Source organism: Syngnathus scovelli, chromosome 7 (assembly GCF_024217435.2).
Source record: "Syngnathus scovelli strain Florida chromosome 7, RoL_Ssco_1.2, whole genome shotgun sequence".
Classification (NCBI taxonomy): domain Eukaryota; kingdom Metazoa; phylum Chordata; class Actinopteri; order Syngnathiformes; family Syngnathidae; genus Syngnathus; species Syngnathus scovelli.
In genome coordinates, this window is record NC_090853.1 from 1,437,201 (window position 1) to 1,450,576 (window position 13,376).

General features: G+C 40.2%; 2 protein-coding genes and 1 non-coding gene across 5 annotated transcripts; all 3 read left to right on the forward strand.

Annotated features, from left to right (window-relative positions):
- The first annotated feature begins 326 nt into the window (after positions 1 to 326).
- Positions 327 to 9,688, forward strand: LOC125971815 (zinc finger protein 420-like). 2 transcript variants are annotated; one of them, XM_049724825.2, is made up of 3 exons: positions 327 to 480; positions 1,524 to 1,633; positions 1,804 to 4,868. In XM_049724825.2, the coding sequence occupies exons 2-3, from the start codon at positions 1,531 to 1,533 to the stop codon at positions 4,089 to 4,091; spliced, it is 2,391 nt and encodes a 796-aa protein (XP_049580782.2). In that variant the 5' UTR covers positions 327 to 480; positions 1,524 to 1,530; the 3' UTR covers positions 4,092 to 4,868. The 2 variants fall into 2 exon arrangements, with proteins under 2 accessions (XP_049580782.2, XP_068507383.1); XM_068651282.1 differs by lacking the exons at positions 327 to 480; positions 1,524 to 1,633; positions 1,804 to 4,868 and adding exons at positions 5,236 to 5,687; positions 6,802 to 6,911; positions 7,082 to 9,688.
- Positions 5,207 to 5,293, forward strand: trnastop-uca (transfer RNA opal suppressor (anticodon UCA)). Its single transcript has one exon. It is a non-coding gene; the product is annotated as a tRNA-Sec (tRNA).
- A 1,123-nt stretch (positions 9,689 to 10,811) lies between the features above and the next one.
- mrpl28 (mitochondrial ribosomal protein L28) lies at positions 10,812 to 12,562 on the forward strand. 2 transcript variants are annotated; one of them, XM_049726102.1, is made up of 6 exons: positions 10,812 to 10,966; positions 11,338 to 11,629; positions 11,702 to 11,854; positions 11,944 to 12,078; positions 12,151 to 12,240; positions 12,321 to 12,562. In XM_049726102.1, the coding sequence occupies exons 2-6, from the start codon at positions 11,345 to 11,347 to the stop codon at positions 12,414 to 12,416; spliced, it is 759 nt and encodes a 252-aa protein (XP_049582059.1). In that variant the 5' UTR covers positions 10,812 to 10,966; positions 11,338 to 11,344; the 3' UTR covers positions 12,417 to 12,562. The 2 variants fall into 2 exon arrangements, with proteins under 2 accessions (XP_049582059.1, XP_049582060.1); XM_049726103.1 differs by having other exon boundaries at positions 12,154 to 12,240.
- Positions 12,563 to 13,376: the final 814 nt, after the last annotated feature.

The window sequence follows — 13,376 nt, forward strand, 5'->3', positions numbered from 1 at the left end:
AAATCATTTTTGAAGAACGTAATTTTGCCAATATCATGCATTTGCTTCTCTTTAGCTTTGCTTGGCAACGGCAGTGCAACAAAAACATTCTCCTAAAACTGTTGCATTCAGGGTAACGATTTACAAATCATCTAACCAATCAGAGTGGACAATCTTTGCTTGTCACCTGGTCGGTTTGCAGGTACGAGTGGGCCGTATATTTGCAAAGTACAGCCAATTACGTGAGTATAATTCGCCTCCAACTTTGCTGGTCTACAACATAAAAACGTCCCAGTGTCTTTCGCTAGAGGGCGTCCTGGACCTCACTCAAATGACGTCATTGTTACGTAACAGGAAGTAAAGCGACTACAACAAAACCGCGCGTGCTTGAAATCCTCAAACAGAAGCGTGTCGCCTTCCATTTGGCTGCATCCGATAAACACGCAACATATGTGGTGGATCAGTCACATTAGCTACACGACAACCGCAACGACGAAAGAGGTAAGTTGCGTCGATGGACCTAAGTTATCATATGCAACGTTATTTGTAGTACTGCTTTTTTTGCTGTACAGAAGTGCGGGTCGCTTTCATTAGCGTGGTAGCTAGCATAGTGCTAACTTTATGCTATTTAGCTTGATTATCCTCCACGAATATCGGATCTCAAATGAGCCATCATCACATGCTGGTTCTTGCCTGGACCAAGATTGATACTGTACTGTGAAAATACTCAAAGTCGAGGATGAGCAGTGATGGTTGCAGGCAGGCATGCTCCCGATTTTAAATCTCAATCCCTTCGTACCGAAGTCAAATTTGGCACGCTCAAACATGGCCAATAAAATTCTTGAATCATGCACTCTACCAGATCATAACGCGTAATAACGTTTGCTAAAGAAAAGGTCCGATCTATATGAAATGTGGTTTCGTGTATTGGGTCGTTTAAAGTTCACGTTGTAAACAAAACAAGTCGAAGTTGACGCCTATTGCGTGTTGTTTGAGCTTTCCGTCGTTGAGAAAGAAAAAGAAAGATATGGAGTTATCTTTATTGGCAAGATCTTGGGTTGTTTAATGGCGGTCAGTACACGTGGCAATCCAGCAGACGAAACAGCAACCCCCACCTTCCAGGCAAGAAGGTTTTGTACCATTTGGTATCTATCTTATTGGAAGGTTCCACAGCTCTGTGTGCTGTATTGAGCAGTCATTTATATAAATGTCGTTGTATATGTGACAATGACTATAAAGATCTATTCTATATGAAATAAGAAGATTTACACATATATGATCATGAAAAATGATATGTTTGTCTAACCTGACCATGATTTGCGCCTGCTATTTTCATTTTGTTAGGAATTCCTAGGTACATAGAACAATGCGAGTGACTAGCCGGTCTTTTGCTAAGTTTATTTTCTTGCCAAACTATCGAGCACAACACAAAATACTATTGCGTAAATACGGGACAACCGATATTTCAACAAATAGCTCGCTAGCCGCTGTCCAAAAGAGGCTTTTGTTAGCCAAACATCGTTGAACAAGTGTTGTGATTGCAGTGGGAAAATGTCTGCAAGGACCACAGCAAAGAACGTGAAGGAAAAGGAGCGCAGTTGTCGACGACTGGAACATCTTTGGCTGCAGCCTTATGTTGTGTTGCGCAGAGCAGGTTAGTACACGTCTAGTTTCTATTATGAATCCTCTTCCAATGTTTATTTTGAGTAGAATTCCATCAAAATCATGTGTGATATGCTGATTGAAAAAGTCCCTGCATAGATTTTGCCAGTTTGTCTTCAATTGTAACCTTCATTGTTAATATGGGTTTGTCCTGTTTTGCAGACATCAGTGAAGCTATTCGTCCTAAGCAGGAGGAGCCAGACCGCACTCGCATGAAAGAGGAAGATGTGGGCAAAGAGGTCCACCACTTCAATGAACAAATGGAGCAGAAGTTTCTTTGCACTATAAGAGAGGAGGAAGAGCCGGAGTGGCCTTGTCAGAAAGAGGAGGACGGAGAGGACTCCTGCGACATCAAAAAGGAGGAGGAAGATACCTGCGAGATGCCATTGACTGGTGTTCCTGTGAAGAGTTTAGATGAGGTGAGCAAAGGGGCGGCGCCTCCAAGCTGCAGCTCAAGTCCACATATGACCAGAGAAGGTGATGGAGACCACTGTGGGGGATCACAAGCAGCTCCACCATCAGATAGTGATGACGTGTTGTCACATGTTCCTGCTGCTGCTGCTGATGATGATGATGACGACTCTCAAAACAAACACAGGCAATGTTCTCACTGTGGAATTTTTTTTGCTCATAGCAGTAGTTTGAAGCAACACATGAGAATGCACACAAGAAAGAAAAACTTTTCCTGTTCAGATTGTGGCCAAAAATTCTCTCAGAGTGGATCTTTAAAAAGTCATGCAAAAATCCACACTGGCAAGAAACCTTTTTCATGCTCAGTTTGTGGCCAAAAGTTCTCTCAGAGGGGAAATTTAAAATTGCACACAAGAATCCACACTGGAGAGAAACCTTTTTCATGCTCAGTTTGTGGGCAAAAGTTCTCCCAGAGGGGAAGTTTAAATATGCACACAAGAATCCACACTGGTGAGAAACCTTTTTCATGCCCAGTTTGTGCCCAAAAATTCTCTCGGAGGGACCATTTAAATCATCACACAACAATCCACACTGGCGAGAAACCTTTTTCATGCTCAGTTTGTGGCCAAAAATTCTCTACAAAGGTAAACTTAAACAGTCATACAAGAATCCACACTGGCGAAAAACCTTTTTCATGCTCAGTTTGTGGCCAAATATTCTCTCAGAGAGTACATTTAAATTTGCATACAAGAATCCACACTGGCGAGAAACCTTTTTCATGCTCAGTTTGTGGCCAAAAGTTCGCTCATAAGGGAGGTTTAAATTTGCATACATTAGCCCACACTGGCGAGAAACCTTTTTCATGCTCAGTTTGTGGCCAAAAATTCTCTCGGAGTGAATCTTTAAAAAGTCATACAAGAAGCCACACTGGTGAGAAACCTTTTTCATGCTCAGTTTGTGGCCAAAAATTCTCTCATAGGGTAAGTTTAAAACGGCACATAAGAATCCACACTGGTGAGAAACCTTTTTCATGCTCGGTTTGTGGCCAAAAGTTCTCTCGGAGGGGAATTTTAAATATACACACAAGAATCCACACTGGTGAGAAACCTTTTTCATGCTCAGTTTGTGGCCAAAAGTTCGCTCATAGGGGAGGTTTAAATTTACATGCATTAGCCCACACTGGCGAGAAACCTTTTTCATGCTCAGTTTGTGGCCAAAAATTCCTCACGGGGGGGGATTTAACAATCCACACAAGAGTCCACACTGGCGAAAAACCTTTTTCATGCTCAGTTTGTGACAAAACATTCCATAAAAAGGGAAACTTAAACAGTCATTTAAGAATCCACACTGGCGAGAAACCTTTTTCATGCTCAGTTTGTGCCCAAAAATTCCTCACGGGGGAGCATTTAAATAAGCACACAAGAATCCACACTGGCGAGAAACTTTTTTCATGCTCAGTTTGTGGCCAAAGGTTCTCTCGGAGGGCAATTTTAAATACGCACACAAGAATCCACACTGGCGAGAAACCTTTTTCATGCTCAGTTTGTGGCCAGAAATTCTCTAGAAAGGGAAACTTAAACAGTCATACAAGAATCCACACTGGCGAGAAACCTTTTTCGTGCTCAGTTTGTGGCCAAAAATTCTCTCAGAGGGGACATTTAAAAAGTCATACAAGAATCCACACTGGCGAGAAACCTTTTTCATGCTCAATTTGTGGCCAAAAATTCTCTCAGAGGGGATATTTAAATAAGCACACAAGAATCCACACTGGCGAGAAACCTTTTTCATGCTCAGTTTGTGGCCAAAAGTTCTCTCAGAGGGGACATTTAAATTTGCATACAAGAATCCACACTGGCGAGAAACCTTTTTCATGCTCAGTTTGTGGCCAAAAATTCTCTATAAAGGGAAACTTAAACAATCATACAAGAATCCACACTGGTGAGAAACCTTTTTCATGCTCAGTTTGTGGCCAAAAATTCAGTCGTAAGGATCAGTTAAATTCACATACAAGAATCCACACTGGCGAGAACCCTTTTTAATGCTCAGTTTGGCCAAACAGTCTCTCAGGGTAAGCTTAATCAGGCACACAGGAGTCCACACTGGAGAGAAACCTGTTGCTTGCTCAGTCAGTTGCCAAAGAGTCTAATTCTAATTCTGAGTGTTTTGGGAGATGAGCAACAATCCATGAAGTTCTCACCTTCTATTTGAGCAGACTTTATGAGTTTATGCATCAATGATAGTTCTATTCTACTATGCACCTTTTGATTGTGATGCTGAACTCCTTTCCTTTACGACAGTGAGAAGTTCATTTCATTTTAGTTTTACCAATGAATTTGAAAATAAAGTTAACCGGCCTCGGGATGATAATAGTTTTGTATTTTTCATGATACTTGAAGTTTATTTTGTTTTTAGTTGTGTGTTCATACTCTGGGCACGTTGCTTGGTTCTTACTAGTGTCTGTTTAGGGTTTTTGTACCAGAAAAGTCTTAAAGTTATGCCACCTTCGATTTATTTTGTGCAAAAATACTTTTACAAATAAACAGACTTGACAAACGTCGTTTAATTTATTTTTGCTATTTTGGTAATTCAGTTCTGCGTCCGGTTAGTCATTTATTTTATGGTGGTGATGATCTCGACACTGAATGTCTTTGTTTTACTTACTTGATTTTAATATACTAAAAGTCACTTTCACTGACATATTCAAAATTGCTGGGTGAATGTACTAATTTTCTTCTTTTATTTTTTATTGTTTTTATTTTAAACACATTTTAATGTCTTAGTTCTATTATAATAAATAAACAAATATTTCACAGATATTTTATTTCTACATCTCTCACATGGGCAAACAGAAATTCGTACAAGGTTACCTGTTATGACGTCTTCTGTCTCCGCCTTTTCTCTCCAGCACAGCCAATCAATAAGTAGCTATTTTGCATAAACTTGGCATACCTGATGTTGTTCCTTTTAGCATCGTTTTGAAAGAATTGTGCTGCGCTAGTTACAAACTATCAGTCCGTATTAGAAAAATATTTCGTAATTATTACTATTTATAAACTAAAATATGACGCTGGATGACAATACCCGATAACAATATCAGAAAACCGTCACCAAGAATGAGTAATAGGTGTTTGCGTTATATGGAACACCGTGAAATGTCCGGAGGACCCTTGGTGGTTCGGAGTGCAGGCTTCAAACCTATAGCTACCTAGCGGCAGAGTGGTTCGATTCCACCTTGCGGGCGAAGATGTGGAATTACTTTAGAAGCATTGTTATTTTAATCCCTTAGTACAACTGGTGGTTTTAATGTTTACAGCTAACTAGCAACAGTGACAGGGGAACGCAACCGCCTATATATTTGCAAAGCACAGGCAATTACGTGAGTGTAATTGGCCTCGAATTTTGCCGGTCAACAACATAAAAACGTCCCAGTGTCTTCCGCTAGAGGGCGTCCTGGACCTCACTCAAATGACGCCATCGTGACGTAACAGGAAGTAAAGCGACTACAACAAAACCGCGCGTGGTTGAAATCCTCAAACAGAAGCGTGTCGCCTTCCATTCGGCTGCATCCGATAAACACGCAACATATGTGGTGGATCAGTCACATTAGCTACACGACAACCGCAACGACGAAAGAGGTAAGTTGCGTCGATGGACCTAAGTTATCATGTGCAACGTAGTTTGTAGTACTGCTTGGTTGCTGTACAGAAGTGCGCGTCGCTTTCATTAGCGTGGTGGCTAGCATAGTGCTAACTTTATGCTATTTACCTTGATTATCCTCCACGAATATCGTATCTCAAATGAGCCATCATCACATGCTGGTTCTTGCCTGGACCAAGATTGATATTGTACTGTGAAAATACTCAAAGTCGAGGATGAGCAGTGATGGTTGCAGGCAGGCATGCTCCCGATTTTAAATCTCAATGCCTTCGTACCGAAGTCAAATTTAGCACGCTCAAACATGGCCAATAAAATTCTTGAGTCATGCACTCTACCGGATGATAATGCGTAATCACGTTTGCTAAAACAGGTCCGATCTACATGAAATGTGGTTTCGTGTATTGGGTCGCTTTAAGTTCACGTTGTAAACAAAACAAGTCGAAGTTGACGCCTATTGCGTGTTGTTTGAGATGTCCGTCGTTGAGAAAGAAAAAGAAAGATGTGGAGTTATCTTTATTAGCAAGATCTTGGGTTGTTTAATGGCGGTCAGTACACGTGGCAATCCAGCAGACGAAACAGCAACCCCCACCTTCCAGGTAAGAAGGTTTTGTACTGTCCGGAAAAGGCGGGAAAGCAAAACTATGTCCTTATAAGGCAAATCTGACTACCTAGTATGGTCACCTGACCATTTGGTATCTATCTGTACAGCTCTGTGTGCTGTATACGTGCTCTAATTGAGCAGTCATGTTCATATAAATGTTGTTGTACATGTGACAATGACAATAAAGATCTATTCTATATGAAATAAGAAGATTTACACATATATGATCATGAAAAATGATATGTTTGTCTAACCTGACCATGATTGCGCCTGCTATTTTCATTTTGTTAGGAATTCCTAGGTACATAGAACAATGCGATCAACTAGCCGGTCTTTTGCTAAATTTATTTTCTTGCCAAACTATCGAGCACAAAACAAAATACTATTGCGTAAATACGGGATAACCGATATTTCAACAAATAGCTCGCTGGCTGCTGTCCAAAAGACGCTTTTGTTAGCCAAACGTCGTTGAACAAGTGTTGTGATTGCAGTGGGAAAATGTCTGCAAGGACCACAGCAAAGAACGTGAAGGAAAAGGAGCGCAGTTGTCAACGACTGGAACATCTTTGGCTGCAGCCTTATGTTGTGTTGCGCAGAGCAGGTTAGTACACGTGTAGTTTCTATTATGAATCCTCTTCCAGTGTTTATTTTGAGTAGAATTCCATCAAAATCATGTGTGATTTGCTGATTGAAAAAGTCTCTGCATAGATTTTGCCAGTTTGTCTTCAACTGTAACTTTCATTGTTAATATGGGTTTGTCCTGTTTTGCAGACATCAGTGAAGCTATTCGTCCTAAGAAGGAGGAGCCAGACCGCACTCGCATTAAAGAGGAAGATGTGGGCAAAGAGGTCCACCACTTCAATGAACAAATGGAGCAGAAGTTTCTTTGCACTATAAGAGAGGAGGAAGAGCCAGAGCGGCCTTGTCAGAAAGAGGACGGCGAGGACTCCTGCGACATCAAAAAGGAGGAGGAAGATACCTGCGAGATTCCATTGACTGGTGTACTTGTGAAGCGTTTAGATGAGGTGAGCAAAGGGGCGGAGCCTCCAAGCTGCAGCTCAAGTCCACATATGACCAGAGAAGGTGATGGAGACCACTGTGGGGGATCACAAGCAGCTCCACCATCAGATAGTGATGACGTGTTGTCACATGTTCCTGCTGCTGATGACGACTCTCAAAACAAACACAGGCAATGTTCTCAATGTGAAATTTTTTTTGCGCATAGCAATAGTTTGAAACAACACATGAGAATGCACACAAGAAAGAAAAACTTTTCCTGTTCAGATTGTGGCCAAAAATTCTCTCAGAGGGGACATTTAAAAAGTCATACAAGAATCCACACTGGCGAGAAACCTTTTTCATGCTCAATTTGTGGCCAAAAATTCTCTCAGAGGGGATATTTAAATAAGCACACAAGAATCCACACTGGCGAGAAACCTTTTTCATGCTCAGTTTGTGGCCAAAAGTTCTCTCAGAGGGGACATTTAAATTTGCATACAAGAATCCACACTGGCGAGAAACCTTTTTCATGCTCAATTTGTGGCCAAAAATTCTCTCAGAGGGGATATTTAAATAAGCACACAAGAATCCACACTGGCGAGAAACCTTTTTCATGCTCAGTTTGTGGCCAAAAGTTCTCTCAGAGGGGACATTTAAATTTGCATACAAGAATCCACACTGGCGAGAAACCTTTTTCATGCTCAATTTGTGGCCAAAAATTCTCTCAGAGGGGATATTTAAATAAGCACACAAGAATCCACACTGGCGAGAAACCTTTTTCATGCCCAGTTTGTGCCCAAAAATTCTCTCGGAGAGAACATTTAAATAATCACACAAGAATCCACACTGGCGAGAAACCTTTTTCATGCTCAGTTTGTGACCAAAAATTCTCTACAAAGGTAAACTTAAACAGTCATACAAGAATCCACACTGGCGAGAAACCTTTTTCATGCTCAGTTTGTGGCCAAACATTCTCTACAAAGGGAAACTTAAACAGTCATACAAGAATCCACACTGGCGAGAAACCTTTTTCATGCTCAGTTTGTAGCAAAAAATTCTCTGAAAAGGAATATTTAAAAAGACATACAAGAATCCACACTGGTGAAAAACCTTTTTCATGCTCAGTTTGTGGCCAAAAATTCTCTGAGAAGGGAAACTTAAAAAGTCATACAAGAATCCACACTGGCGAGAAACCTTTTTCATGCTCAGTTTGTGGCCAAAAGTTCGCTCATAGGGGAGGTTTAAATTTTCATGCATTAGCCCACACTGGCGAGAAACCTTTTTCATGCTCAGTTTGTGGCCAAGTATTCCTCACGGGGGGGCATTTAACAATGCACACTAGAGTCCACACTGGCGAGAAACCTTTTTCATGCTCAGTTTGTGGCCAAAAGTTCTCCCAGAGGGGAAGTTTAAATATGCACACAAGAATCCACACTGGCGAGAAACCTTTTTCATGCTCAGTTTGTGGCCAAAAGTTCGCTCATAAGGGAGGTTTAAATTTGCATACATTAGCCCACACTGGCGAGAAACCTTTTTCATGCTCAGTTTGTGGCCAAAAATTCTCTCAGAGTGAATCTTTAAAAAGTCATACAAGAATCCACACTGGTGAGACACCTTTTTCATGCTCAGTTTGTGGCCAAAAATTCTCTCATAGGGTAAGTTTAAAACAGCACATAAGAATCCACACTGGTGAGAAACCTTTTTCATGCTCAATTTGTGGGCAAAAATTCGCTCAGAAGGGAAACTTAAACAATCATACAAGAATCCACACTGGTGAGAAACCTTTTTCATGCTCAGTTTGTGGCCAAAAATTCATTCGTAAGCATCACTTAAATTCACATACAAGAATCCACACTGGCGAGAAACCTTTTTAATGCTCAGTTCGGCCAAACATTCTCTCAGGGTAAGCTTAATCAGGCACACAGGAGCCCACACTGGAGAGAAACCTGTTGCTTGCTCAGTCGGTTGCCAAAGAGTCTATTGAGTGTTTTGGGAGATGAGCAACAATCCATGAAGTTCTCACCTTCTGTTTGAGCAGACTTTATGAGTTTATGCATCAATGATAGTTCTATTCTACTATGCACCTTTTGATTGTGATGCTGAACTCCTTTCCTTTACGACAGTGAGAAGTTCATTTCATTTTAGTTTTACCAATGAATTTGAAAATAAAGTTAACCGGCCTCGGGATGATAATAGTTTTGTATTTTTCATGATACCTGAAGTTTATTTTGTTTTTAGTTGTGTGTTCATATTCCGGGCAAGTTGCTTGGTTCTTACTAGTGTCTGTTTAGGGTTTTTGTACCAGAAAAGTCTTAAAGTTATGCCACCTTCGATTTATTTTGTGCAAAAATACTTTTACAAATAAACAGACTTGACAAACGTCGTTTAATTTATTTTTGCTATTTTGGTCATTCAGTTCTGTGTCCGGTTAATCATTTTTTGTTACGGTGGTGATGATCTCGACACTGAATGTCTTTGTTTTACTTACTTGATTACTTCTTTACTTTCTTCACTCTGTCTACTCTTTTCTTTCTATCTCTTAATGCTATGGGTTTACGTAATACTTTGAAACGTACGGCTATATTTCTTTTTGCAAAACAATTCAAATCAGACCTTGTTTTTTATACAAGAGTACAAGTTAAATATAAATGACAATAATTTCTGGAAATCTCAATGGGCTTATTCATGGCACGGAACACTCAGCAGGGGTCGTCACTCTCCAGAACACATTTAATGAAGCTTTAATTCGTTCTGCGTGTGACCCGAGGGGACATTTTGTATTACAAGTTATTAAATGTAATGAGGATGTTTATACAGAAGGTAACGTTTATGCATACAATACGAAACAGGGCAAAATCTCTGCCACTTTCGATTTATTCTTTGCAAAAATACTTTAATAAACAGTTGATTTTAATTTATTTTTGCTAACGGTTGTCGTTGGTATTGCAGTTCTGCGGGGAGTCGCTGATGGTGTAATGTGCACTTGCCTGTTTTGTGTGCCGACACCGTGAGTTCGATTCCTACATATGATGGTGTGAGTGACCAAAGAAAAAAATCTGCTTTTTGCAAAACAATTCAAATGAGATCTTGTTTTTATTCAAGAGTCACATTCAACTGTAAATGACAATAATTTCTGCAAATCTCAACGGGGTATACATATTGTTATTCATGGCACGGAACACTCAGCAGGGGTCGTCACTCTCCAGCAAAATATTTAAAGGCGCTATAATTCGTTCTACATGTAACCCAAGGGAACATTTTGTATTACAAGTTATTAAATGTAATGAGGATGTTTACATAGAAGGTAACATGGATATAATACAAAACAATATCTGTGCCTCTTTTGATTTATTGTGTTCAAAAATACTTACTTTTACAAATAAAGAGAGTTGACAAGCGTCATTTAATTTATTTTTGCGAAAGGTTGTAGTTTATTTCAGTGTTGCGTCCGGTTTTCCCGGAACTACAACTTTATCCCCAATGATAAACCTTTTAAATGTTAGCCAATCACCAGCGACATAAATATTTCCTTCAGCCAATTATAATCCTTGTTAGTATCATGTGGTCGAGCAATGCGGAAATAAGACAAGGCCCGACGATGTCCTTGCATGCTTCACGTTTGTCTCTGTGGATTTAACATTTTTATGATTTCGCTTGGTAAGACTCATGCTAAATAGTTTCCTTGACCATATAAAATAGTGTTTGATTAATGAGTTTATCAGTAATCTTGTCGCCCAGCGGTACGTTTAACATGCCAGTTACGTGAAGTGTGTAATCCTGCATGTTCAAACTCCTTGCATGATTTTCATTACATTTTACAAATTCCATTTGTAACATTAAACTGTAACAATATTTCTGAAACTGTGCTCAAATTTACATAAAGAACAATCGCATTATATAATGATTTTAAATGTCCTGCTCACAGTGTCCTAATTGTTTAAAAATAACGTCACTTAAAGATTAAATGTAACCTAGTGAAACTTAAAATGTAACTCTAACTATGAACGGTCTCTCCTTATGTCTTTAAGAGCCACTATGCCTCTGCATAAGTACCCTCCTAAAATCTGGGATGCCCTCAAACTGAAACAGGGCATCTATGCCCGGCTTCCCAAGCATTATCTGAAGTCTCTGGAGCCGAAGGATCCCACACCGGTCCACTGGAAGCCCCTGGGAGTCCAGTACCGACGCAACCCCAAGACAGGGCAGAAAGAACGAGTGCAAGACAACCCAATCCCCATCTACTACCCTCCCGAGTCGCAGAAGGGCCTATGGGGGGGTGAGGGCTGGATAACGGGCTTCAAATATGCCCACAATGATAAAGTGAGTGTGTGCCAGGATGTTTTCAATGTATTTTATTTCTTTTAAATTGAATTAACTCCATCCTCTGCGTAGATGTCCACTCGTCTGCGGAAAATGTGGAAGCCGCAGCTTTTGAAGAGAGAACTTTACAGCGAGATCTTGGACCACAAATTCACCATCGTGGTCACACCGCGCACCCTGGACCTCATTGACGCTGCCTTTGGATTTGACTTGTACATCCTCAAAGTAAGCTGAAGATCTGAACTCCTTTTGAAGGCCGTTAGCCCCCCCTAGTGGACAGCATGATTTCAGTGTTTGTCTGCTGTTTTTGTTAGACGCCCAAGGAAGATCTGAACTCTAAACTGGGCATGGACCTGAAAAGGGCCATGTTACTGAGGCTGGCTCGCAAAGACACTCAGTTGTATCCAGATGACCCAATAACCAGAGAAAAGGTGTACAACAAATATAAGGTAAGAGCTCTGGCTGCACAAAAGTGAAAGTCCAAGAAATGATATATATTCGTGTTTTGTCGCCATGCTAAGCAGCAGTTTGAGATACCAGAGGAGGAGGCCGAGTGGATGGGTCTGACTCTTGAAGAAGCTGTGGAGAAGCAGAGGCAGCTGGAGCACAAGGTAAACACTGTGACATTTTCAAAGTGAACATTTTAGTTAGTGGACATGCGTTTGATGGAATGTGCTTGTGTGTCCGCCAGGAGCCTGAGCCGCTCTTCAAAGTGTGTACAGAAAAGTTGATCGAGGAGCTGCGCATGCAAAAACTGTCTGAGCCGCATCTCATGGAAAACAAGTGAAGAACACCTTAAAAAGGCATGCAGGAAACAAGAACTACAACTCATCTCACTTCTGCTTTCTTTTATTGTTGGAAGAAAGATCAACGCTGGTGTAAATACAACAAATGTATGTTTTAACAGCTAGAATAAAATGTTTGAAAACTCCACTTTTGTTTGGTGTGTGTATGAGTGCTCATGATAATGTATTGTAAGATTTTTTTGTAAAAAGAATTACCATCTATGGTAAGGCTTTTTTTTGGTAAGAAAAATGACCATGCACAGTAAGGCTTTTTTTTTTTTTTAAACAACCATGTAAGGCTTTTTTGAAAGAAAAATGACCATGGCTTTTTTTTTTTTTTTTTTTTACCATACATAGCAAGGGTTTCTGTGTAAAAAATAATTAAATTTAAAAAAATGTAATCGTTCGCTACACTTTATTCATTTATTTGTTTTACATTGTGTAGTGTACCTAATAACAGGCCACTTCCTAATTGGCTGTTTCATCTGTGATGTCACTTGGATACATTAGGTACACCGCCATTTTCAAGTGTACCTAATAACAGGGCACTTTATTAGGGAAATATCATGGTCAAAGGTCACAGGTGTCAAGCTCTAGTGTTTGTGTTAATTACCCGAGCCAATTATTATCATGTATAATAATTTTGGGGTAGTTGTATTGTTTGATGTGTATTTCCACTGGATGTTATTAAAAAAAAAAAAAAACGTATCGTTGTGTGTGTGTGGGGGGGGGGGGGAATTCGTTAAACGATTTGTTTGAACGAATCTTTTGAGTGAACTGATTATAAAGATTCGTTCACCTAAAAGAACTGGAATGCACATCACTACTGCAGTGTAGTGTTGGCTCGTGAGTGAACGATGAGTTCAAAAGAACGAATGTTTTCAGTGAACGAGAGTGAACGAAAAGATCTTTGTAGCCATGACGGAAAAACTTGTTTGGACCCGTTTGAAAATCATTTATAT